Below are 27157 nucleotides of genomic sequence, written 5' to 3'. Positions count from 1 at the left end.
TCTGCTTTAATATTATATAATTATTTAGGCAGTAAACACATGGATGTCAAACTTGGCACCTCACAAAGGTTTGTTTTGTAACTTGCCATGCTTCTATTGAAATGTAGGCTATATAAATCTGCCAACATTTGTACTAAGACAACGCAAAAAATATTTTACAAGCTGCCAGGGAAAGCATGAGCATAGTATAAGTGTACTATTCAAACTAAATTTTTCTTCATTGAATTATTCATGCAGTCCAGGCAACGAGTGCATCACATTGTGTAGTTGTGTAGTGCATGTTTTGGGCTGCAGCAGAGTGAACAGGCATACAAACAATAAAAATGAGCAGTGGCACAAGTGAGGTTGACATCCCTGCAGTGAAAGTGTTATGATTGAATGGATTCCATAAACATGAAATTGGTTAGCAAGCCAGAAAAGAAAGATAAAAATGTGTTAGTACCAAGTATTACGGATCTTTCATAATCATTACTTATTATTAGGTGTGCATTTACGGAATTACTGAGTGTTGTTTATTTATTACAGAATCAGGAACTTAACGACACGTTAGAAACATTGTGTATCACATTAGCATTTCGTACTATAAATCTCCCACATGCAGACCGGCTGTTGGCTAAAGTTATGTACGTAAAAACTAGTTATGTTTAATCTAATTCAATTTATTAGGTGAGCTACAGAATTAAATTTACTCCCAAGGAGATACAAGAATACAAACTTACAGTATTTCAAATATAAATCATGGTACTTATTTTAGTTTTTTTCATTAATTGTTTTTACACCTGTGGAATTTTTAAACTATTCAATGGGCACATTAGCTCATTACTGTACAAGCATTCAATTATTTTGTAGAGTCCAGTATTTGATGTAACCTTCGTCACATTTGCTTCTCTGTATGATATTGCATGCATAAATGTGTTTACTGATGGTGTTTGCAGCACTTGAATGTATGCAGTTGACAAGTGTACCTTATATGTATTGCACTCTATTGTGTGATTGCATGTGCGTTTATAAAGGTTGATCGGTTGATACAATAGAGCGCTCAACCATCAACTGTTTTCAATTTTGCTTTTGTGGATTTTCCATGCATATGTCAGTCTACACATCACTGAAAAAATTTAACAAAATAAATTAATATATTATACAGAACACAAAAATTTTTCACAGATTATAAACATTTTATATTATGAAAGTGAGGGTTGGGTAATTTACCTTTCACACCTTTTTCCAGTTCTAATACTGATTCTGTTTCCTTTACTCATACTCCTCACTCTGATTATTAAATGTTCTTTAATCCCAGCTTGTTCTATAGATTGCCAAACACACTGTCATACGCATACCCCACATCATTACTAGATCTTTACCAAATTCATATCTTTTCTCCATCTGTTGCCTCTAAAGTTGTTTGAAAGTATAAGTATAAACACCAAAAATATATATTTTATTTGTTATTAATTTTTTTTACAGAATAATTTTTTTTAAAAGTCATTCTAAAATACATCACAACTATTTGATATTTTGATACAAATTAAAATTTTTGGCTTCCGTAGGATATTATTAAAGTTTGGTTTCTACAATATTCTATCAAATAAAAGGAAACTTATAAATTTTTATCTTTTTTTACTAACTATTATTATATTTATAACATAATATTTGATTTCGTCTATTGTTTTAAATATATTGGTATAGGTACATTTGCCATATTTCATTCATAAATTCTGAATATTTTTATAACTGTAAATGTACTAAAACAGCTGTATGAGTAGTAATATCAGACAAGAAAAATTGGTGCTGGTTTTCATTATAATCCCATCTCAACATCACAGAATTACAGGCAACGAGTGAAAACATTGAATGTAACATGTTAAGATCATATTATGTTCACATAAAATATGTATAAATATATATATAGTGCATGCAGGTAGACTGTAAATGCTGATACAATAAATTATACTATTAAAATGGAAATACACAATATGTGAACACATTATAAATGTGATTACTGTATGGTTTTGATGTCAAATACACATGACTTAAGCACAGCTGCAAGCCAACAACATCTAAAGCTCACACAACGAACAGCGTAGTTAAAGATGTTAATGCTAGCCAATCTACGTGGTCTGAAGTATAGGAGTCTCAGAACATGAATGACATGTCTGATGATTAGAATGTTACTATGTTTCTGACTGAATACAGCTTCTAATTACAACATAATCTATATATATAAAAATTTAGCTTCCGTATGTATTTGGCCGCAAAACTCGGAAAGTATACGATGGTTTGGATTGAAATTTTTACAGAACATTGCATCTTAACAGAAGAGTGTTTATATGAAATAAAAGTTTGGGAAAATCCACCGGAAAAGTCGGAAAAAAAAGTTTCTATAACTAAATATCATGGTCACCCAACTTAGTTGTGACCACGCTCGACGATGCTGTACCATATTGTCGAAGTTCAAGCACATCAGGCTACTCGACCATTGTGCCTTGACGACTATAATTTACACAAATATGTATATATGTATATATATATATATATTTCAAGAAAGAATAAAAAACTTTATTTAATTTGAAAGTATATTCTTTCGACTCTATTGATAAAAATACGTTTAAATTAAAAAAATATTCAAATTTTTGGAGCACAGTAAAAAAAATGCATTTAACCACGAATATGCGAGTTAAACTTCAGAACGATCCAACAGCAGTCATATTTTCAAGACAATTAATTGAAGTTGGTAACGGCACTGTACCTACAAATCCAGAAACAGGAAAAATCAGCTTATCATCTGATTTATGCGACATCGTAGATTCAAAAGAGGAATTAGTAGACAAGGTATTCCAAAACATCGAAACAAAATTCAAAAATCATGCATGGTTGAGCGAAAGAGCCATTCTAGCGGCTAAAAATGTTGACGTACACGATATGAACAATAGTATTATAAACAGAATCGAAGGTGAAACAATGACATACAAATCTATTGATTCAGTAGTGCACCAAAATGAAGCAGTGAACTTTCCAACGGAATTTCTCAATTCACTCGATGTTCCAGGATTACCACCACATATTTTGAATTTGAAAATTGGTGTGCCAATTATATTGCTTCGAAATATCTGTCAGCCTAAATTATGTAATGGTACACGATTAGTAGTTAAAAAATTAATGGATAATCTTATTGAAGCAACAATTTTGATTGGACTTCATAAAGGTGAAGACGTATTACTTCCACGAATGCCACTTATTCCGACAGATATGGCGTTCGAGTTCAAACGACTTCAATTTCCAATACGCCTTGCGTTCGCTATGACCATCAATAAAGCACAAGGACAATCTTTGCAAGTGTGCGGTTTGAATTTAGAAAATGAATGCTTCTCTCATGGACAGTTATATGTCGGGTGCTCCAGAGTCGGTAAACCATCTGATCTATATGTTTATGCAAAAAATGGGAAAACAAGGAATGTAGTCCTTCCATTAGCTTTACAATAAAAATATTTAAGCTAAACACATTTTTATTTCTTCTATTACATTCCACAGCCATGCACAGTAAAATATTAAATTAAACAATGAATTAATATTAAACTGTGCCACAGCAAAGCGTGGCCGGGTTTAGCTAGTAAGCTCATAAAACAGACAAGCATTGTAGAAAAGTTTGCTCTAGCAAAACTACGTAGAATAAAGTACAAGTGCTCCAGCAACTAAACAAGGAAACATGAACTTTAGCTTAGAGAAACTTCTCTGGCGTTAATATTCTTATGCTTAAAAACTCTTATCAATCCATCTGTTTCCCATATGCTTACAGTTCAAGTGACATGGATTGTCAGACATTCACAAATGTTACGAGTGGACTGGACCGCCTTTAAAGACAGTGAGAATTCTCCTAGAGCTGTAAGGGCAGTTGCATACGTACAACCCACAGAGAAAACAAGCGCACGACCGCATAGCGATGGAAAGCAAAGTAAAACTATCATGCCTATGCAAATTTAACAGCACACCCAAGCCCAAAAAAATGAACTAAGGGCTTAGCTCAAGTGGTTGGACCACATGTTTAGTTTACCAGGCAAAATCGTACCAATTTGCACGTTTGAAAAGGCAACAAGTGAAATCAACATAAATCAAGCCATCTAAAATTGCCAGCTCGCAAAAATTTGCAGAACTATTGTTGCATCCACATGCAAATAAGCACTAACATCACAGTTGCATGAAGATCCAAAATAAGAGCTTATGTAAGCCACGTCTCCTTAAATAAACTTATCAGGAAATTAATTTATATGGGCGTGGCCAAAAGAGAAATTTTACCACAATCAAAATGTGAACAAAGTATGTAGCCAACTTACATTTCACATGCCACCTTCATGCTGCAGTCAGTCATCCTATGCAGACAACTCTTAAAGGCATGTTGCCGACACTCGGTCACCACTACCCCTCACTTCCCCACCTGTAGCGGCCCTTATAAGAACTATTTACGGTGTAGAAATAAGTCTAAACCCTTCCTTTACGTAGACATAAACTACTTTTATTTCTTGATAGCAAACGTGTAAAACCAAATTTAAAACATATAACATATTCCTTAGCAAGTTACCAACGTTAAATTTGTTTGCGAACTTAATAAACTGTAAGTTTCATAGCTTACAATAAAGGTTGAAAACTAATAACACTTAAAAAAATATAACGGACTTACGGTTCAAACATAATATGTTGCCATTACATTAAAAATAATGTTATTTGAAAAGTGTGAAACCATTGAAGACCAGTGCACACTGCTGACTAGGGGCCACAAACAAGAAGTTCTCTGCCTCAGTGCTGCGTGGCATCTCTCCATGCACAAGTGCCCGGGTAGCGTAGTCATGGTAAGTGCTGAGCCCAGTGTGCGTGGGTCTGCAGGCGACGGAGTACATGCACCACATCCCCGCTGGCAAGCTGCCCATCTCGGGCAGCGACGGGGCTGTGTACCGCCGCCAGCAGCTGGAGAAACAAATGCCACTACATGACCTGGATGCCGGCAGATGCCACAACCTGTCTGCTGAGGAGGTGGAGGGGTGAGTTCCGAGCGACGAGTCCTAGCTGCCTTGTCGCACTGACGTGTGTGCTAGCACTTGCAGAACTGTACACAGTATACAAGACTTGACACAACTTAGGTAGCTTCCTGTGATACACAGTCACTTCATTCACATGTTCAAAAAAATCTGTTTTCAAACTTTTCCTAATTGTTTTGTCTGATAGCTAACAATAAACAAACTGTTAACTTCTTATTTCTCAAATATATAGACCACACAAATGCATTTCAAAGATATACATTGTATGATACAGGTTTTTAAGGAAAGATTTCTTTTTCTGTTTAAATGTCTGCATGGGCACCAATTAATGCATTATCGATGTGCACTAGAGTTGCAGTATTGTTTGGGTGGTACTATAGACTGCTCCTCTTTAATGGGACTATTGCTCTGTAATCATGCAGTGTGTTAGCTGGAGTGGACGAACCTCAACCGGCAGCAGTCAGTAACACACGTTACTAGTTGTTAGCGTACCTATAGATCACTCCTGTGGCCTTACGTGAAGCAAGACTTCAGTGTAGATGTAGACCGTGAAGTCTCAGCGACAGTCTCTGATTGCCGTAGCAGCTGCAGCTGTTCGAGTGTTGAAACTTCTACGCAGCAGCAACTTAGCACTCAAACGCACTCATGTGCAGTGTCATGGTTGATTTGCGAGGTTTTACCATTTTATTGTTGAGATAAATACATTTTCTCATTTTTTACAGATGTTCCTCTTGCACTTGCTCATCTGCACTTTACTACTACCTTTTTTTAATTTTTTTATTTTTTTATTAATATTTAAGAGTGGCTCTTTAAAACACATCTACGACTGTTTACTACATCTCTTTATCTTAACTTAAATTTTACATTAGGCAAGAAATTTTAAATACTAAGATGTTATATTTAATACAATTTATTCCTAAAGAACATAAGATTTTATAGTCTAAGAGAGATTTGAATATAGCACTTAATTGTATGATAACACTTTAGTTACTGGTCCTCCACACACACAATTATTTATATATATTGTCGCGGGTTGAAATTTTGCAGGGTTGTTGAAATCAAATTTAGGGACTTTACTGACGGGACTCTGGGCTGGCTGCTCTGTTCACTCGTCAGCGCAAGTGGCGTGACCATGTAATTGGGGCACGGGGCCGGCGCGGCGCGCTGCGGGCTTGCAGAATTTTGTTTGTTTGTTTGGCCGCGCGCTGGCGCAGCCACGGGCCGCAGTTACTGGGGCGCGCTGTCGTAACAAGCCGCGCGGTGTGGCCTGCACATCGGGGTAGAGGGGGGGTAGTCTTCCCAGATGTTCTAGTTAGTTGTTTAGTAAATTTGACTTCAATAACGAGCTTTTGTTATGCTAGGCGCGGCAGGGCGCGCGAATTTAAGCGCAAGTGATTGGTGACTCGGGGCTCACTCAGGCGGAGGCTATGCGTCTCACCTGTGGTCACGAGTTGTTAGTTCGTTCGTGATGTAGGAATTCAGGCTCACTCAGGCGGAGGCTATGCGTCTCACCTGTGGTCACGAGTTGTTAGTTCGTTCGTGATGTAGGAATTCAGGCTCACTCAGGCGGAGGCTATGCGTCTCACCTGTGGTCACGAGTTGTTAGTTCGTTCGTGATGTAGGAATTCAAGCTTTCGGGCGGAAGCTATGGTCGACGCCAGAGGCCACGAGTCGTTTAATTTAAGTTAGGTCATAATGTAGTCGTCAAGCTTTCGGGCGGAGGCTATGGCCCTCGTCAGGGGTCACGCGTCATAGTTTTTAAAATGTAATGTTCGTTCGGGATTTCAAGGGCAGGAGAGGCCCCTACGTTATTTTTTTAAAGTAATCGATCAAGAAAGGCTTTTCGGAAAATGTGAGTATGGACTTATCTTTGTTTTAATTTTAAGTATTAATTATGATTTGAGGTATTCGGAAGGACTAGGGAAGTGTTTAGTGAAGTTCTCTCATTCTCTCTCTTGTAAGGTCGTTCAATCGTTAAGGAAGTAAAGAGATTATTGTTTTAAATTGTAATCCTGCTATTTAAATGTTCTTTAAAATGATGTTGAGTATTTGACTTTAAGAATAAAATAATTTTAATTAAGTATTATGTTATTTTGCAAAATCTCCTTAGTTCAGCTCTCACCAGACATCCTGTACGGGATGACGAACCTATGATCCTAGGTACAGTAAAGTATTTTATGAAGTTAAGACTAGTTGATGCCAAGCGAGTTGTTTCTATGTAAAGAGCTACGATTCTCGCCCCCCCCCTCTGAAGGTGGATCGTGACAGAAATGGCGGTGGCACCGGCTAGGTACACGTGACAGAAATGGTGGAGGCGCCGGGTAAGTTCTATTTCTGGAGAGAGAGAGAGGTAGATTTTTATGTTTATTATTAAGTTAGTTTCAGCTTCTGATAGCAGGTTATTAAGAGTTTACTTGAGGAGAGGATTACGGAATTTAATCTAAGTGGAGGAAGTCTTTGAGATTTTTTTTTGACGTAACAGATGTTTATTTGAGGATACTTGTAAGGATAAAGTTTATAGTGATAAGTTGTTTTAAGTCGTTGAATTTATTGTAGATTTATATCGGGGATTATTACGTGAGGAGAATACGTTATAAGTTAAATGCTTATTAGAGATAATGCAAGTGGTTTAATTTAATTGAAGTTCATTTTAAGATTGTAGGTTAAGAGAATTATAATTTAAAATAAAGTTTTTTGTCGTAAATAGGAATTATTTTCAAGAGAAGTTTGTTTTGTTTTCGTGCGCGTAGGAGACGAGACGTACGAATTAAATCAGTCGAGGGAAGGATAAACGTTAGAAAGGAATTAAAGAGAAAACGAGAGTTTATGTAAAAGAGAGTTATAGAATTTATAGTGATGTTTTGTTTTAATTAGAAAAATGTTGAGAGTTGTTTCAGAACGACACGTCAGTGGACGTGGCAGAATGAACACGTGACGGGGAGGTGCTGAGACCTAGCGGAGAACGGAGGAACCGCAAGCGAGGGTTGGCGCACCTGATGGAATTCGGTGACGTCACGGGCTCATACGGAGACGTGGACAGGCCGTGACCTTGTTTTGATCAGCTGTACGGTAACTTAGCGATAAGAAAATAGACTATTGGTTAAATACATTTAAATTTAAGTGTGTTTTAGGAGAAGAGGAACTTTCAGTATGTAAGTAATTTAATTTAAGAAGTGTATGATGTATAGGCTAGAAGTGTTTCGTTGTAAGTTGTTTATGTTTTTGTTAGTTAAATTCTACCTCGGTTTTAAAAATATTTTTTTGGGATTTGTAAACATTATTAAGGAGGTACACTATAAAATCGATAAGCATTAAGAAAACTGGGAAGGCTAGATTTTGTGTGTAGAGGGAATTTACTCCAAAAGAACAGAGAGACAAAATTAATGTTTTCATTAGGGCGAGGGACCCTAAGGTGAGGCGTTGTATCCCTGGGAAGAAAGGGAATTGTAGCGCAGACCATAGGAGATGGGCTGACTACGGAATTAAGGGTCAGGAGAATCCTGAGAGTTGTGAGTAGTTTGGGGCAGGAGTTCCCCATGGTAGTACCGAAGTGGCTATCCTGTATGGGATAGGGTACCATTTCAATGAAGTTTGTTGGTGGGGTTAGAGCCCCCTGTGTAGTGGGCCTATAGCAGATAGGCACTACAGTGAAATTTTTGGTTATTTTGTGAGGTAAATTCCCTGGAGGTTAAGTAAGATTGGATTCAGTTAGGAAGGAGGGAAATGAGAAACATTGCTGTAGAGAGTTAGTGTACTTGCCTAATGTGAAATTGAATGTTACTAAATTAATTTAGGAGAAAGTTTTGTTCGGTAAATAAATAATAATGGAAGATAGCTAGATAATTAATTAATTTTTTTTGAGTAAGGTGTTTTAAGTAATGAAATAAAATAATGTGAAGAAGTTTGAATAATTGGGGAGGAATTTCTTTAAGAGTTTAGATAATTGTTTTTGAATTTATTGAGATATTCAGCCAGTGGAGTTTGAGTATGAGAGATACAGTGAGATTTCAAGGAAATTGGTTGTTTATTAATTAGGACGAATGAGATTTTATGATTTAGAGTCAGTAAGCATAGTTAAATTTACGACATAATATTTGTTGACAGTTTACAGTTATTAAGGAGAAAACAGAGTAATCTATTTATTTTTATTTTAAGGGTTTGAAGATAAGATTATGAATTTTTTTTTTGAAAGTTTCTTGGGCATGTTTGAATAATTTTTATTTGGATTTTAAGAAATTACAGAGAAAATTTAATTGATTTACATTAGTTTGGAAGTATGGAGGTTTAGTGTTCGATTAGCCCTAACTTGATGGTCGGATCCCAAAAGAATGCCGTAAAACCGATAGCCAATTGAGAGGAATGCGGTAGGCGCTTGTGTAGAGAGGGGTTGTGGGAAAACTCCTTGGGACTGATGGCAGATCAGGGGCCCTAAATAGTGTGTGATGCTGTAAAACCAGTGCAGAGAAAGCCTGGTATGCTTAAATTTTTGGGCACAGGTTATGTAAACCTGGGGTTCCATGGGATTTAGTCATGTTAGCTGCTGTGAGACATTAAGATTTCCAGGCTCCATAGTAAATTCAATGTAAATTTTTGTTTTCTTAAAATAATAAATTTGTTTTTAATTTATTTGAGATATTTGATTTGGAACAGTGAATACAGACCCCGAGGAATAAGAGTTATGCTGTGAGAGGAGAAGGTGGTAGGCCTAAAGGGTACAGGCACCACAGAGGTTATTTGTATTGCATAATTTAAATATAAGGAAACTTGAGAATTTGAAATTTTGTTGTTGGTTTGTACACCCATAAGAAGAGTATAGGCAGAATTTTTATTGTTATGAGATGTCTAATTTAATTGAAAAGAAGAAAGTTTAAAGATGCAAGGTAACATTATTATTGTAATAATTGAAAGAGATTAAGAGGTAGAGAGAAATAGGCAGTTTTTGTTTGTAAGTACTAAAGTTTACATATAGAAATTTAGTAACTAAGAATGAATAATAAGTTAAGTCTAGTGTAAAAGTTTTTTTTAAGTTTGTTAAGTTAAGAGTCATAAGTAAATTTTTTTTGAGAGAGAATGTCTTTGATAGGAAGTATTAGAAACTTATGGGAATTTTAGGGTAACATAAATAATGTAGGTAATGAATAATAAATAGATGGTAGGTCTTAAGTTAGGATTAACATTTGAAGCAGAATTTAATTAAGAAGAAGGAAAATAAATAGGCCTAATGAAAAGAACAAAAAAAGGATTTTATGGTAAAGCATTTTTTTTAAGTAATAAACAATGAATAATAATGTTGTTTCAGGGTAATGTGTACTAATAATACAATTTTTTTTTTTAGGACCAAAGAACAGGAATTATGTAATTTAAATTAACATGTATTTTTGAAACTGTTACAGATTCCTTAAGATGAGCTGAGTAGCAGTCCAGTTTACAAGATGACAAGAGTTCGAGAGACAAGATACAAGATCACTGAAACAAGAGCCAAGACTGAAGATTCAAGAGAAGAGAAAGCTGGCAGCCATGGACTTACAAGTGGAGATTAATAAGGTCATGTAAAGTTTTATTTTTTTTTATGGAAGACAGTAACTGGAGTTTTTTTTTTGTTATAAACATTATTTACAGAACTTTTTAGGTTATAGTAATGTAATGGAACTAGTGAGTTGTGGTAGCTGTCAAAAAGAACTAATACCTTAAGTTTAATTTTTAAAGTTAATTTTCTTAATTTACAGAGGGATTAGTAGTTTTTTTTAAACCTTATTTAGGTTGGAATTTAAATACAATAGCTTATTATAAATGTGTACGAACAGTTCAAGTTCACAGTACTGATAGGTAGGTCAGATGATCTTATAGATTTTGATGATTTGTTGTTTTGAGTTGATTTTTAAGTGTTGTGAATTAGACAATGAAATAGTTCTGAAAACTTAAATTATTTCAAGCTAAGAAATAGTAAAGTTAATTGTAACTCAAAGGACACCAGAATTTAATTTTTTTTTTAATTAGTAATGTTTGAAAATTTTATACTTTACAAGAAAGGTTATAAACAAACAGATCGGATGGAACAAGGATGCAGTAAATCACAATTTCATTTAGAATTATTGATTAGCTTTTGAGGTTATGAAGTAAAAGTAATTATAATTTAAAAGTTTGAATAAAAAAATGTTTTTTTTATTTGTTTGAAATAGAAAATTTAAAAGTTAATTAGTCATGATCTAGGTGGGTGATGGGGTGGGAATTGGCCACTCTTTTTCCCTATAACCTCCCTAACATGGCCTTCTATTACAACTAACAGAAATAAAGAAGAAGAAAAATGAAGAATTATTAGTTAGAATGTTTCTTTCATGAAGATACCTGATGAACTTTTACTGTTTGGAAGAATAGAAGCAAGGTTAGTCAGATATTTTTACTCAGAAGAAGAAGAAGATAAAGCAGTTTTATGACTCGACAAGCCAGAGATTGGTGTTTCCCCTCTGCGCTTCTATTGACTACGTTGTTTACTCTCATGGGATAGCTGGTTCGGCACCATGGAGAGAGATTGGTGGGCATTGTGGTTGCCCCCAGAAGAAAAGAAGAGTAGAAGAGGTTATGGGTGGGTCATGTGAACTGACCTTCAACCCAGTTACTTCGTGGGGACTATTTGCTGTATAGAGAAGATCAAGACTCAAGAGTTAGGGAAAATCATTGGAGGTCATGTTTCCCTTCCTTAAGTTTTTCCTATCAAATTATTTGCCTGATTAGATTATGCTAAGGGTGGGATACTTTATGTTAGCAGTTGAATTAATTAATTTTATTTTTTTGTGTGTTTGCATCCTTGCCCATCGATTGCAGTTTAGTAGTTAGTTTTGTATTTGTCAGGCGTGATGGTAATGCCTGTTGATGATGTTTCAGAATTGTAATCTGTTCGTGATGAGGATGGCGCAACTCCGAAGCAGATGTGGGGAGAAGTTGTGAGCTGCCCTGGAAGCCAGTCCAGTAGCTGTTGGAGTTGAGTGGTGTTTGCTGATGGCCAGCCCAGGGAGCTACTCTTCTCGACAACACTGACTTCGAGGAGTTGCACCAACCTTCACGAGATAAGAGTTTAATTAATTGAAACACTGTAAGGACACTTAATTTTTTTTGAAGAACGAAAGAAGTATGGTAATAAACGGAAACCGAAAAAAAAAAATAATAATAATTATCAAGAATTTGCACATTGTTTAACGAATACTGAGAAACTAAGAACAGTAATTTAATTTGTAAAGAGAGCTTCACTAACAGAACAATTTTTTTTAGAATTGAGAACTCGAGCCTCTGAAGGTTCCTGTGAGAACAAACCAGATAAAAGTTTTACATTTAATTTTATGAATACTTGTTGTTTTAAAATAAATCTTATGCAGAATCTAAATGTATGTTCAGACAGCAAGGAACTAAGAAAATTATTATTTTTGTGAAATGAGGAATTTATAGTTATGGTTTAATGGAAAAAGACAATTTGTAATTTTGAGGTAGCTCGATGGGGCTCGAGCTCTGTGAGGGGAGGGTTATGTCGCGGGTTGAAATTTTGCAGGGTTGTTGAAATCAAATTTAGGGACTTTACTGACGGGACTCTGGGCTGGCTGCTCTGTTCACTCGTCAGCGCAAGTGGCGTGACCATGTAATTGGGGCACGGGGCCGGCGCGGCGCGCTGCGGGCTTGCAGAATTTTGTTTGTTTGTTTGGCCGCGCGCTGGCGCAGCCACGGGCCGCAGTTACTGGGGCGCGCTGTCGTAACAAGCCGCGCGGTGTGGCCTGCACATCGGGGTAGAGGGGGGGTAGTCTTCCCAGATGTTCTAGTTAGTTGTTTAGTAAATTTGACTTCAATAACGAGCTTTTGTTATGCTAGGCGCGGCAGGGCGCGCGAATTTAAGCGCAAGTGATTGGTGACTCGGGGCTCACTCAGGCGGAGGCTATGCGTCTCACCTGTGGTCACGAGTTGTTAGTTCGTTCGTGATGTAGGAATTCAGGCTCACTCAGGCGGAGGCTATGCGTCTCACCTGTGGTCACGAGTTGTTAGTTCGTTCGTGATGTAGGAATTCAGGCTCACTCAGGCGGAGGCTATGCGTCTCACCTGTGGTCACGAGTTGTTAGTTCGTTCGTGATGTAGGAATTCAAGCTTTCGGGCGGAAGCTATGGTCGACGCCAGAGGCCACGAGTCGTTTAATTTAAGTTAGGTCATAATGTAGTCGTCAAGCTTTCGGGCGGAGGCTATGGCCCTCGTCAGGGGTCACGCGTCATAGTTTTTAAAATGTAATGTTCGTTCGGGATTTCAAGGGCAGGAGAGGCCCCTACGTTATTTTTTTAAAGTAATCGATCAAGAAAGGCTTTTCGGAAAATGTGAGTATGGACTTATCTTTGTTTTAATTTTAAGTATTAATTATGATTTGAGGTATTCGGAAGGACTAGGGAAGTGTTTAGTGAAGTTCTCTCATTCTCTCTCTTGTAAGGTCGTTCAATCGTTAAGGAAGTAAAGAGATTATTGTTTTAAATTGTAATCCTGCTATTTAAATGTTCTTTAAAATGATGTTGAGTATTTGACTTTAAGAATAAAATAATTTTAATTAAGTATTATGTTATTTTGCAAAATCTCCTTAGTTCAGCTCTCACCAGACATCCTGTACGGGATGACGAACCTATGATCCTAGGTACAGTAAAGTATTTTATGAAGTTAAGACTAGTTGATGCCAAGCGAGTTGTTTCTATGTAAAGAGCTACGATTCTCGCCCCCCCCCTCTGAAGGTGGATCGTGACAGAAATGGCGGTGGCACCGGCTAGGTACACGTGACAATATATACAATATACTACATTCATATATACACTCAGCAGCAAAAAAAAGACACACTGATTTTCCCCCATAATTGTAATAAATATGAAATTTTTTTAATTTGTTATAAGAATTAGTTTCTTTATAGGTTACTTAAACAAAGTTTATCTCAGACAAATAATTTTTTTTTAAATATTACTGAACAAATAAATTATAAAAATAAGAATTTACACTTTTTAAAACTGATAACTCTTCATTTTCATCAGGTTTTCTGACATGGATGGCCCAGTAACAGGTATTACCCCCTCTTGCACCCGGTCGGTCATAGAAGAAATTACATTTTGAATGTACTCCAACCGCACATCATCCCATTCTTCACTAACAGCAATTTGAAGCTGATTTAAGTCGCAAATGCTCTATCAGGAGATCATGCAGGCCAGTTCAAAACTGTAATTCCCAAGTGCACCAAGTATTTGGTGACAATTATTGCAATATTCTGGCGTGCATGTCATGAAGGCCACACTTATGTTGGTCGCACTTTAGTTTTAAGTAAGTCAACGTGCGCACAATTGTACAAAATAAGGACTCTATTAAAAGTTTATATGCTATTGGTTGTACTAGGGGGAATATATTTGATATTATATACCGGAACAGAAATGAACAGATAATTCACATTTAAGAGGTTGTTAAATGAATGGTGCAATGAAAAAAAAAATCTAGGGCCTTACAGAATTGGTGTGAACCAAGCAGTGATGCACGAATAAGCACTTTAATTTTGAAGTACGTAACCACTTATCTGCCGTTATGCAGTGTGGTATTTGTCATACAAAGTGTTCGATGGTAGACTTATAAAAATAAATGGTGTGACGTATTTATTGAGTGTTATTCTACACATTTATATTACGTGAAGAATATGTCCCTACACATTTTGGAACACATTAAGTAAATTAGCCTTGCTATTTATGGAGACTAATACTTCAGAATATGCGATTTAGAATAACACAAACACTTTTAGGAATGTATTAGTCGTGCTAAGTGAGGTATTTGGTTACTTGTCTTTGACATAGGGACAGTCAGCTGGATGAAGAGACGGATTATAGCTGTGTTGTGTTAGCTTCAGGCTGTGCGTAGAGTTGTTAACAATGGAGAACTGTTAAATCTTGTTATTTTACAAGGAGCCAATAAAGGAATTTATTTGGTGAAGTATAGTTTTGTTAACCATCATAACATACCAAGGAAATTCAGTGACAGAAACTTGCAATATTATTCTTAACTTTGATGTACGCAACTTTTTATAAATCTATGATTGGCTAGGTACTTACAAACAATACTGAATAATTTACTTAACGAACATGCGCAACTGCATCTGTGCCAAATACAAAACGTACAGATTTGCAACGTGCTTCAGCAAAGAATTAAATTCATAAGTTGTGATAGGCAATATCATTGAACAGGAAATGGTAGCGCCAAACAAGAGATCAAGGATAGGTGCACTTGCACAACATGAAATACAACATGCTTGCAAGATAATACAGCAGTAAAATGATTGTTACAATTAGGAGCAGTAAGAAAATGGGTTAATACAGAGCTCTTCTTTACTCAGGGATTATTGGCTCTTGCGAGAAGCACCTTGCTGAATTACAAAATCAACCAGCAACAGAGTTCAAACCATCAGGGCAAAGAGGCCTAAACAATTTACGTGATGATAAACCTTGTGTGAGAATCGAGGATAATCATAGCACCACTTCAAATTATGGCTCGCAGCCTAACACAAAGATAAACCAAGCTATAATTTCAATGGTGTTGGCTGGAACAACAATTTAGACAAACAAATGTTAAAACTAACTTTACATTTAAGGGTGGTCATCTCACACCATCACAAAAGAAAACTAAAGTTTCATGTTGCCATGACTCACCTCAAACCACTTGCCAGGACAATCACTGAACTAACATCAGAAGATATTTCCCAAGTACCAGGATGAAGCATACTCAACTCCTTTTTTTATACCAAAATCCAAACGCTCTCGCGAAGTGCAAACAGAACACAGGAGGGGAGGCAGAGTGGGAGAGGGGCAAGGGGGGAGGCACGAAGACGAGGTGTCGAGACGTCTCCCGCGAAGGTTGAACAGTTCAGATTTATGCAGTATTTTTCATTTAAATTCTAAACTGAGACATAAGCTGTTAATTCATGAGTCCCAGTCAGTTGTGATAATCATTTAAAATAGATGTTACTTACTTTTCAGTTAGTTTGGTTCTCTCTATGTTGCCTGTGATATTCAGTGATCTACATTCTGTAAGTTTGTTTGATAGTAAGCTTGCACATTTCACAACACCTGAACATTTAGATGGATTTTAAGGCTAAGATCCTTAGTTTTGCAGCCTCCAAGAAAATTATTTCTCCCATGAATATCGTAGTAGATAAAAAATACATACTAGGCAGAATTGTAAATAAAACTTTGAATTTTGTAAATATGACGATAAAATTTTTTTCAAAAAATGCTTTCTTATTTAATTTTAATTTTGAAATTTTCAAAACTAAATATTAGGTATATATTTTAACAGTACACGGCTGTTACTTTGCACACAACTTAAAGGAGGTACAATGAACAATTCTGTCAGTAATTTTTTTAATACAACGTACAGAATTTAAATAATCTGAGTATTAAATACTGTGATTTAACTGTCACTTGCCGCTGATGAAAGGAACGAGTTCAACAGTTTGCCGCTAGAGCTCCGATTAGTTCCCAGTTTACTCACTAGATGGCTCTAATATCGCAGGAGTTCAGGCGGGAATATTATCGCTTCGAAACGGTCAAAACACAACACTAGTATCAGCAATAGTAATCAATGAATTGAAAACCGTCTCACGTCGACAATTTCTATAGATATATTTGTCAGCTTTTCAGTGATGTAAATTATTATTAATATGCTTCACTTGTCGTGACAAATTTATTCATAGAATATTTTTTATTTAAAATCATCTAACTACAATTACTGAATTGTTTTAGTAGATAGAGATTTATTATAATAGTTGGGCGTCTTAAAAAAAAAAAAACTTATTTTGGAAATACTAAAGTGCTAAATATGATTATAATATCTAACCTGTTTCGTTTACGGGCATCTACGTGAACGTCGCACATTACATTTTATTACAACATTATTTCACATATTATCTTAGTGACTTCATTATGTATTTTGATATGACTCTTTACCTTAACACATGAATGAATCCTGCAATCACAGTGTATTACAATAATAGCAAAATGGTTTCATATAATAATATAACTTCCAAAATCAATTTAAATTATTAAATTATTATTTATACTTCTATTCAAGAATCGTACATTCAAGACAAATAAATAATGTTTAAGATTTTATTAGAATATTTCAATTATTGTAAAAAAAAAATTATTTGCAAAATGACAATGATTTTCTATAAATTTATTTAATTATATTTCTTTAGTTATATTTATTTAATTGTGTTTCTTTAATTATATTTGTACCTCGACTTAAGCTCTGGTAGAATGGGCTATACCTCTGGGTGTAATGTTACATAAATGAGTTATGATCAAAATATTAATAGTTACTATTGCAACTCTATAGAGATGTTTAAAAAAAAATAGTAACTGAAGGACCGGCCGCCTATGGCAACTTCCTCCCGTAATGGTTTAGTTATGTATATAACGATACAAAAATAAGGGCCAATCTCTCGATGCTGTCGTTGAACAATGGTTAACTAAAAGTCGTTTAAAATTACCTTTGGTTTTTAACAATAGATTTTTCACTACCCAAGCATTTATTGTATCACTAACCTTGAGCAGTTAAACATTTTTGTCAGTTACACAAGTTCGTTAGAAACACAATTACAAAGCAGTGGTGATTCTTTTTTTTAATTTTTCTTCTGGGGTCATGTAAAATTACGTTTGTAAACAAATATTGGCCAGAAAGAATTACATATTTTTCAATTTAACTTCCGCTACATTATTTGCAACTATAAATGATCAAAGAAACATAAGTTCCAAGTGCGCGCATACACGCACGCATATGTATACATGTAAATACTTTTGAACAAGTGAAATGAGGAGTTTTAGCAAATAAACATTCAGGTAATTTTCCAAAATACAATTTTAAAGACCTTTATATTGTGTTCTTACATTTTCAGTTAGATTTATTTAAATTATTTGGCAAATATTACAATCTAAAAACTTTTGTAAGTATGTCCAGTAATTTTTTAGGTAATTTTATTTGTGTTACAAGAAACCAAAGACCTTGCTGAAGTAAAATTATTATGTATATAAAATGTGTTTATATGGGTGTGTTATACTTAGATGAAATTTATCTAGAATTATATGAAATAAAATTCTATTGTTTTACCAGCCTTTGAGCTTTCTAGCTTACGTGAAATTGTTATTTATTTATTTATTTATTTATTTATTTATCAATTTGTTACATGCCTACCAACGGCATAAGGCCATGGGTGATAGGCACGATAAACATAAAAAAAAAATACATAGACAAAACAAATACATGAAACAAAATGAATAACATTGAGGACAATACTATAATAACACATACACAAGACAATACAGCAAGCAACTAACAGATAAACAAGAACAAGTTTCATAATTCTATAACAACAGTAATGATAATCCAGATCCTGATTATAAAACAAAAAAAAAATTAAATATGGTAGCATCTTTAACCTTAAAAATATTCAAATTAAATTAAGATAAGAAAAATTGTTTTATATTTAAATTATTTTTTGATAGAGAGACATAGCAACCATGTTTATTAAAATTTGTTATAATTCTGTATAATATATCATTTGATTTGCCTAAGGAGCATAATAAAGGTGTCTGTCGACTGTTATAGGTGGGTACTTTAATCCCAGTATTATCTAGAATATAATTGCATTTAGTTTTATTTGTATAACAGTTATAGATAAAAAGGACATCTAATAGCTCTCTTCTTAGAGCTAAAGATCTGAGAGAGGATAGACTATTAGAATTGTTGGTAATGTTGGTCTTTTGATTAATGATATTGATTAATTTATTTTGTAATTTATCTAGTTTGTCACTATCTGTTTTTGTGATATTGTTCCAGACCATGGAGGCATACTCAATCTTGGATCTTACTAAAGCTAAATATAAACTAACAATAGAATCTAAGTTAGTGGCATTGAAAGTAATATATTTAATCAACGCTAACAATCTATTACATTGTGATCTAAGAGATTCAATATGGTTATGAAAGTACAATTTATTATCAAGTAAGACACCTAAATCTCTAACACAAACTGACTTCAAGATAACATGATTACCAAGTTTATAATCAGAAGCAATGATATGATGTTTTCTGGAGAAGGTTATAGATGTAGTTTTCTCATAATTAAGGTCAACAAGATTTCTTTTACACCAATCGAAAACTGATGAGATGTCATTTTGAAGAAGTTTACAGTCTAGATGAAGATAAATTTTTCTGTAAATCTTAAGATCATCAGCAAAAAGTAGGCAATTTGAGAATTGTAATACTTTGGTAATGTCATCTATAAAAATGTTAAAGAGAAGAGGGGATAATGTTCCACCCTGGGGTACACCAGAACTAACTATATGTAGATCAGATTTAATATTATTAATTGAAACATAAAAGATTCTATCTAATAAATAGCTATTAAACCACTTTAGATATTTATTGCTTAATCCTATATTTGATAATTTTGTTAGTAAAATACAGTGGTTTACCGTGTCAAAAGCCTTGGCTAAGTCAAAGTAACATGCGTCAACTTGACCCCGCGTTATTACTTCTGAATAAATTGGGTTAACAAAACTAATTAAATTAGTAGTAGTAGATTTCCCCTTTCTAAACCCATGTTGACAGTCAGAGAGTCTATTTTTAAGATTGAATTCAAGATCCTTACATATAATTTTGTCAAATACTTTAGCAAATCCATTTAAAAGTGATATCGGTCTGTAGTTTGCAACATTAAGTTAACTCTTATTTTTATGTACAGGTATTACCTTTGCAATTTTCCATTTTTTGGGGTAAATTCCGCTATTTATACTAGTATTGAAAATAAAGTTAAGTATAGGGGCCAGAATAACAGCACATCCTTTTATAATAAAATTTGGAATAAACTTTATTGCCTAAGTTTTGAATTGCTCGAATATGCAAAAAGTAATTCACTCGCTCACACACTGGCCTATAAAAATTCCAACCCACTACAGAGAACCACCAAATATATTGCGTAAGTGTTTCTGAAATGGAGTTAAACTTTAAAATTGCCTTTATTATTTCAAAAAAATAATTGAAAACTCCAAGCAAATGTAAGAACACGTCTTCTAGATATAATGGAAGATTATAATGCCGTGTCAGAATTCGCCTGAAGAATATACTTGTAGATACTTTGGAAGTGACTTCGCAAGGCTGTCAGAAATGGACATGAAGTATGCTATGCAATACGCAAGTAAATGAATCTGTGTAATTCTCGCGTACTTCCAGTTGAAAATACGTCTTCATTTGAAAAAAATTTGGTCATATTTTATATATCATTTAAATAATTTAAGAGGTCGTAAAATAAATATCATTTATTTTGTATTTTACTGGTATCAATAAATAAATTGACAAAATTAATTTATGGATGTTTAAAACGAAGTTTCAACAAACACATGTATATATTTAGCTTACCGATCGTTACTACAAAACAAAAGTACAATAATAATGTAAGATGCCTTAAATTCACGTGACAGCGATGAAGTGTTAAAAGAAAGGACTAATTTCACATGTGTTTAAAAATAAAATCCAAACATCCTTTTCGGCTGGCTAAACATTGAACATATCCAGATTCGTCAAAGGCAAGTGAAGTACGCAAGGTTGTAAACATGTAACTGCATTACTTTCTGATTAATTTTAATAAAATTATGCATACCTCCAAAAAATGTTCAGTTAAAATTAGTATTGTATTGGTGTTTGTATTAAAATATAATGTATACCGGGTATATTTTTATTGTGTTTTAAGGTTTGTTGACTTTTGTACCTCATGTACTTTTGGTGAAAAGTGAAAATGTAATTATGTAGGTATTATTTATTATCAGGGCCCAAAGCATAACTTTATGTTCGTTGGTCGAAAATGAATTGAAGTTATACTTGTATATCTAAGAAAAATATTTGTATTTTGTATTAATGTAAGTATTTTATTATGTAAATTTTTATTACTTACAAATATTTTGTACTCATAATATCTAGTTTCTATTTGTCTTAAGACATAATCAAATTATACACTCAGCAAAAAATATTTATTGGTTCACAATTTTTCATTGTTACAATATTTTAAAATGTAAATTTGCTATTCAGCAATATCAAATTCTAAAACGTGAGTAAAAATTATCATTAAATTATATCAATGGCATATTTATTGGATTAGTATTCCTTGCTCCTAATCACTTACTCTGGTTGATTACCTTCTGTATAACCTCAGTCAGTGATCGTAATTTATGTACACCTTTTCCCCACTAAGACGATTCAGGTGCAGATTCTGGAGCAGTGTTTTTTTATGTAAGGATGTGTCAATAAATCCGTCAGTTTGTGGGTGTTGTTGGGGGGGGGGGGGGGGGGAAATTACTACTCTTAAAATATCACTTTATCTGTATGCTTGATAAAATATCCTTTGGTTAGCTCCCTCCGAAATATTCTTATACAACCTATGACGTGTAGCCTACTCCTTAGATATTTTACTTCCAACACGTTTGATTGCGTAGAGAAGGCGATTCTTCGAGTATGTGGCCCTTTCAGAGTTAAATTATTATTATTATTAGTTACAACTGATGTTTATTTCGAGCCTCTTTGACTTCCAGTTCATACATAAAAGACGAACTACCAGTGATGCTTGACGTCACCAGTAGGGATAGCGTGAAGGAGCTCCTCATTTCGCCAGACGCGACTGGCATACACACGTATTTATATTGCAATAATAAATTACTAAATGATAGCTTATTTTTCGAAAATATGATTATGTTTTTTTACAAGAAGTACGAATGCCAGGACATTTACAAATAACATCGTTTTTAAACATCACATATAAAAAAAGGAAGTGTAATCAAAAGCCATAAGCTGCAGGTCAGCTAAAAACGGAAACCAAACATTTTTCTAGCTCTAGCCTCATGTATACATGCTTAAAAACATAATACATTTAAAACACTAAAATTAATGCAATAACCTGCAATATTTTGAAGACAGATATTCAGCTACAAAATATTCTCCGATAGTATAAAAAGTTCACCTGTATATATATAGTTGCAAAGAAAAATACAGTCCTAATGAGATATCAAATATAGCAAATAATACCGCTTTGCAACATAACGTCATGCTATTAGATGGTCAACGTTCAACTGTTTGTGTAATACACATACGCACACACCCGTGACAAAATGTGTAAAGAAATAAAATTTGTAGGAGCGCAAAACCTTTGTAGTACACAGTTAAAAATTATTATTATATTTTTTACGGGGGCAGGAAAACTACATTACTGGCCAACTTATTTGAATGTAGCGGTTAGTTGTGAACGAGCGTTCTTGGAAAAGAGACCAAATCTTGATAGTTTTGGCCACATAATCACCGCAGTAAAACGTACAATTTGTATATTGTATATGTGTAGTGCACCAAATTAATATTTATTATAATTACCTTGGGTTGCACTCGGTTACGTACGGGTTTCTAACTGAAATGTACCAAAAATAGTAATATTTATTCTCTTGCGCTTTGTTGAGGATCGAGTAGTCTTGGATGGGTGTATGGGAAAGGGACAGAGAGGCAAAGGGATTGGAAATCTAATGCTAGCCGAGGAAGAGTACACCCTTCCCCACCCCCCTCTCCCAGACCGGTCGTAAACATGACACCCCGCTGGGCGATAAGAATTCTGAGAACAGCGTCCTCTTGCCCACCCCCCTCCTTTTTCCGCGCGTCGCTACATCGTTCAACAGTACTGCTAATGCGCTCTGTTGAGGACAAAGATAACTACGCGTGTCTTTGCCCGCTCGCGAGAAACTCAGGATCTTAGCCTTAATATCATATGTTGCGTATATTGGTACAATACTTAATTTTTAATTGAGTATAACATGGTTTTCTTTCCAGGTTAATGCAGTATCTCAACAATCTAAGGAACAATGTTGTTGGCCAAGGTAAAGTTACGAAGGTATGTGTCTCCTCCACTTATGGTGTGGTATCTAAACTATTATTGTAAAGCAAAAAAAAAGTAAGCAGGTACTCATTTTTATAAAACGATATTTTATACCAGTTATGGTTTTGCATGAAATGCTAGCCAGAGTAACCAAAGAAACTTGTTTTCAAAGATAAACTGTAGGTTGTCTGTGGATGGTAATACGTAGTTGCGAAGCTTTGAAAGCTTAATATGTACGTACTATTGGTCTCCTTGTAGGCTCAAGTATTTTGTTGTGATGCTTGGATGATACCAGCCGCGAGGCAGCAAGTCCTCGATACACTGGCCAGCTGACTTCCTTTCAAGCCACTCACTTTAGTACAACTTACAGTTTATTTTATTGGACTATTTGGTCTATTTGTTCTTTATGAAATATGTAAATCAACACTGTAGGTATGTGTTCTTTACTATGTGTGCATGATAAACCCTTTTCTCTACATGGTATGAACTATCCATTAGATTGGACTTAAATTACTAAACATATTAAAACTTCTTTGAGTAAAGATAGTGTTCAGATACTGGCTTGGGTTCTTTGAATAATAAAAGAAAATTAGAAAATACAAGCTATTTATTAAAATCAGAGAGTTTCAACTCATTATGAATACAGATTATCATTACTTAATGTTTCTTCCAGGCCAAAAGCCACAAAAATGTTTAGGACTCATTCTGAACAGTCCAGAAGGAGAAATCTGCTGGGTTTTCCTGAAAGTACAGAAAATACCGACCACTCAGAAGATACGAATGTTAGCGAGATGGAAACGAGAGATTTTCCATGTCACCCTGAACTGTTGGGCAACATGGAACATCTTTCTAGTGATACTCAAACTAAAAGTATGGTGGTGGAGGGGTGGGGGGGGGGGGGGGGGGGGGGGGTTAAAATCAAGGAATAATTAAAATGTTCAAAGTCATGTACAGAGAAATTACACAATAACTTAAGCAGGAAATTGTGCAAAATACCCAGGAGTTAGTAAACACAATTTAGAAGGGCTAATTGAAATGCGAGAGGATATTGCTTGTAATTTTTTAATTGTAAAACAAGCAGTTAGTAAGTCATATAAGGTTAGGGTACACAAGCTGAGCAATGAGAAAATAGTATTGAAGGGATACATGCAGACTAGGCAAGAAACCTGTAAACAAAATGTTGTCGACAATCAGGAAAATCTTGTTCTCACAAATTAGGTGCAGAATGGCATACAAAATGAAATTGTCAAAAATCAAAATGAGGTAACTGATTGCATGTTAAGGTTAATGCTAGGAGTATTGAGATAAATTAAAGAAAATTCAGATTGTTGAAGAGAATTTTGATAAAATTTTTCTGAGAATTGAAACAGTGGGTATTATGAGATAGATGAAATGTTAATAGTAACCTACAAGTTCAGTGTTAACTAGTGATGAAGTAAATGCATGTGAAAAAACAATCACTAAATTTTTTGGACGTGCCAAAAGGTATCTAACGACTATGACAAAGGTTGGCCAATTGGTGTGTTTGACACTGTCATGTGGTAAGTTTGGGGATATTGATGGTGGAGGTGCATTATTGACACCCGTCATGGTGAACTTACTCATTGTTCACGAGTCTTTCAACTTTGAAGAAAACCTTTTAAATTTTTAAAATTTTTAGTAATCTTAGGCCTTGTTGCTGATTTGTGTAGGTTAAATTTATACACGCAAGGACAGTTGCGCCTGTAATGTGGATATCAATGAATTTTATTGCATTGGTTTTATCATTGCCTTTTATCAGGCCTTCTAGCCTTGATTGTAAATTAAAAATTTTATATTTGCTAGTATGCACCAAACATTTTATATCTTCAAATATGGCTTTAATCAACCTTGCATATCAGTTTTTTCTATAGTTTCTATGGTATATATGTGCTGCAGCACTTTGTAATTTTTACCTTTAGTGGCCCAAGTTAAAACATGCTGGTGATGTTATTTGTGAATCAGTTTGCCTCACAGTAATTAAATGTTGGTTCATCATATTTCAAGTCTTTCATTTCAGATGCCTTACATATTTTACTTTCATTCTGCGCATATTTTGGTTTTGGTGACTGTGACTGCCAATTCTGACTCGGGTCGACTTTAATGTCTCAGAACTCCAACTAGTGAACTTAAAGGCTGATACTCAGAGTTAGTACTGTTTATATCTATTTGTTTACTACAGATTATTTTTTGTGCAGGTGCCTGTACTATATCGGGAATACCTACTGCACAATGCTGTACCACACCAGACTAGTGGCTCTGAAGCTGTCCCAGTGGCCGGTGCCATGTCAGCCTCAGCACTTCAGGTGTCAAAGCCTGCACATCTTCACATTCTCCCGCCTTCCTTCAACACTGCCCCACGCCCCTTTCACCCCAGCGCTCCCAGCCACGACGCCAACTTCCCCCCTCCTCCACCCCTGATGACTGAAAACTCTTTGTCAACAGCCATACATAATCTTAAAATGCCAAGTGCCTTCGTGCCTCATTGGAAGCCGCTGGAAGCCGGCCACACAATTGTCCCTCACAAGCAAGCGTGTGATGTGTCGAGCCAGTTGGAAGCATCGCTCGCTGGGAGTCAGGAGACACGCCAGCAGAAAGCGCAGACCGGCGACGGGCGGGATTGTTCTGCCGCCGGTACCCGTCACCAGGGATGTGTGTTGACCAGCACGTTTCCTCATCAAGTCCAGCATTCATGTGAAACGTCAAGTGGAGCAAACCCGTTGTTTTCCCAGCGAGCAGTCGGCAGAGCGGGGGAAGCCCAGAGCCAGCAGGGCATCATCGCCGCGTCCAAGTTCCCCAGCGGCATGGCTGCCTCGGAGATCGGCCAGCCACAGTTTCCACAACAAGCCCAACTTTACACAGATAATCGCCCGAGTAGAATTGCTCAAAACAACAGAACCAATGATCATTCGGATATATCAAACCACAATGTCGGTGCTCCGTATCCTCAAACCAATACGAACAATTTTGATCCTTTGATTCTTCCTTCAAATGTGGCTTACCTGGGCGGTGTGGATGGAGAAGGGAACGCCGTTGTGCCCGGAGTGTACCTGGCTCGGCCGGAGGAGACTCCGCCCCAGGGGGGGCCGTGCCACGCCGTCCAAGAGAGCGCGCTGCCACGGAGTGGGGAGGTGGCTCGCTCGGGGGCCGTGGGCAGCGACGGCATGCCGCGGCTGGCCCACGTGATGCAGCGAGCCGGGGCGGAGGTGGCAGCCCTGGACCGGTGTGGGCGGGAGCCGTGCCAGCCGTGCCAGCCGTGCCAGCCGTGCCCGGAGTGCCAGGAGGGCCTGAACCCCGGGGACGTGGCCGTGTTTGCAGAGCGCGCCGGCGCTACGCCCTGGCACCCTCAGTGCTTCGTCTGCCACACCTGCAAGGTCACAGCTCACGTGTTTCTTCATAGATTTATTTTAAATTACTTTCAAAGTACCTTTTTTTGGCGTGCTGTTGTTTTCTTTGTGGTATTTATTAAGATAAAGGATAAGTCTGTATACTTTTTTGTGTAAAGTTTCACTAGACATCATTTTTTTGGTTGGAACAAGAAGTTAACTGACATAAAATTTGAAAAGCTTATTTTCCATTTCCATAAGAAATAATTTGAGTGAAAACCAGTTTATGAAAGAGTTTGTATTAAATCAAAATTGTTTTATTTGGAAGTAAACATTATACTTCTGTTAGAAACAACTGAGTTTAAAATATATAAAGATTATTTTTGAAATATTTAAAGATCATATAGTAAGAATTGACTTTGAACAGGGAACTACCTCAACCAAATTATAGCATAGTATTTAAAAAGAGGCTCTATAAAACAATAGTATAAGAAGGCCTCAAATGTCACTTACCCTCTTTTATCGCATAATCGTTGCACGCGCATAATTGTCGCACCTATATTTTAGGGCGTCGAAACTTGTATAAAAAAACCTCTCATGTAAACATCGCATGATGTTATTGGTCCCGCTATTAGATTCCGAGCGCTTTGTGTGGGTATTTTTGCTGTATAAAACAATGTATTTTAAAGTAGAAATCTAATATTTATTCGGATATTACCACTTATTTAATTAACGGAAATACGAAGTTGTCTGATGTGTAAATTTTCTTTTTAAAGATTGTTTTAAACGTTATAACCTTTATAACCTTTATCCATTCATTTGCGTCGCCGCGGTGTACCATT

General features: G+C 35.6%; 1 protein-coding gene across 1 annotated transcript in view; it reads left to right on the top strand.

The window, feature by feature from the left end:
* The window catches only part of LOC134538903 (testin), a 54720-nt gene that overhangs the window by 14718 nt on the left and 12845 nt on the right, over nt 1-27157 (top strand). The window contains exons 5-7 of the mRNA XM_063380513.1: nt 4876-5030; nt 22926-22986; nt 25188-26363. Of these exons, the coding sequence (XP_063236583.1) occupies nt 4876-5030; nt 22926-22986; nt 25188-26363 (1392 nt within the window). The remainder of the gene's footprint in view (nt 1-4875; nt 5031-22925; nt 22987-25187; nt 26364-27157) is intronic.

This window comes from Bacillus rossius, chromosome 14, assembly GCF_032445375.1.
Source record: "Bacillus rossius redtenbacheri isolate Brsri chromosome 14, Brsri_v3, whole genome shotgun sequence".
NCBI classification, from domain to species: Eukaryota; Metazoa; Arthropoda; class Insecta; order Phasmatodea; family Bacillidae; genus Bacillus; species Bacillus rossius.
Note: the sequence above shows the minus strand (reverse complement) of the source record. Positions and strands in the feature narration are given on the sequence as shown.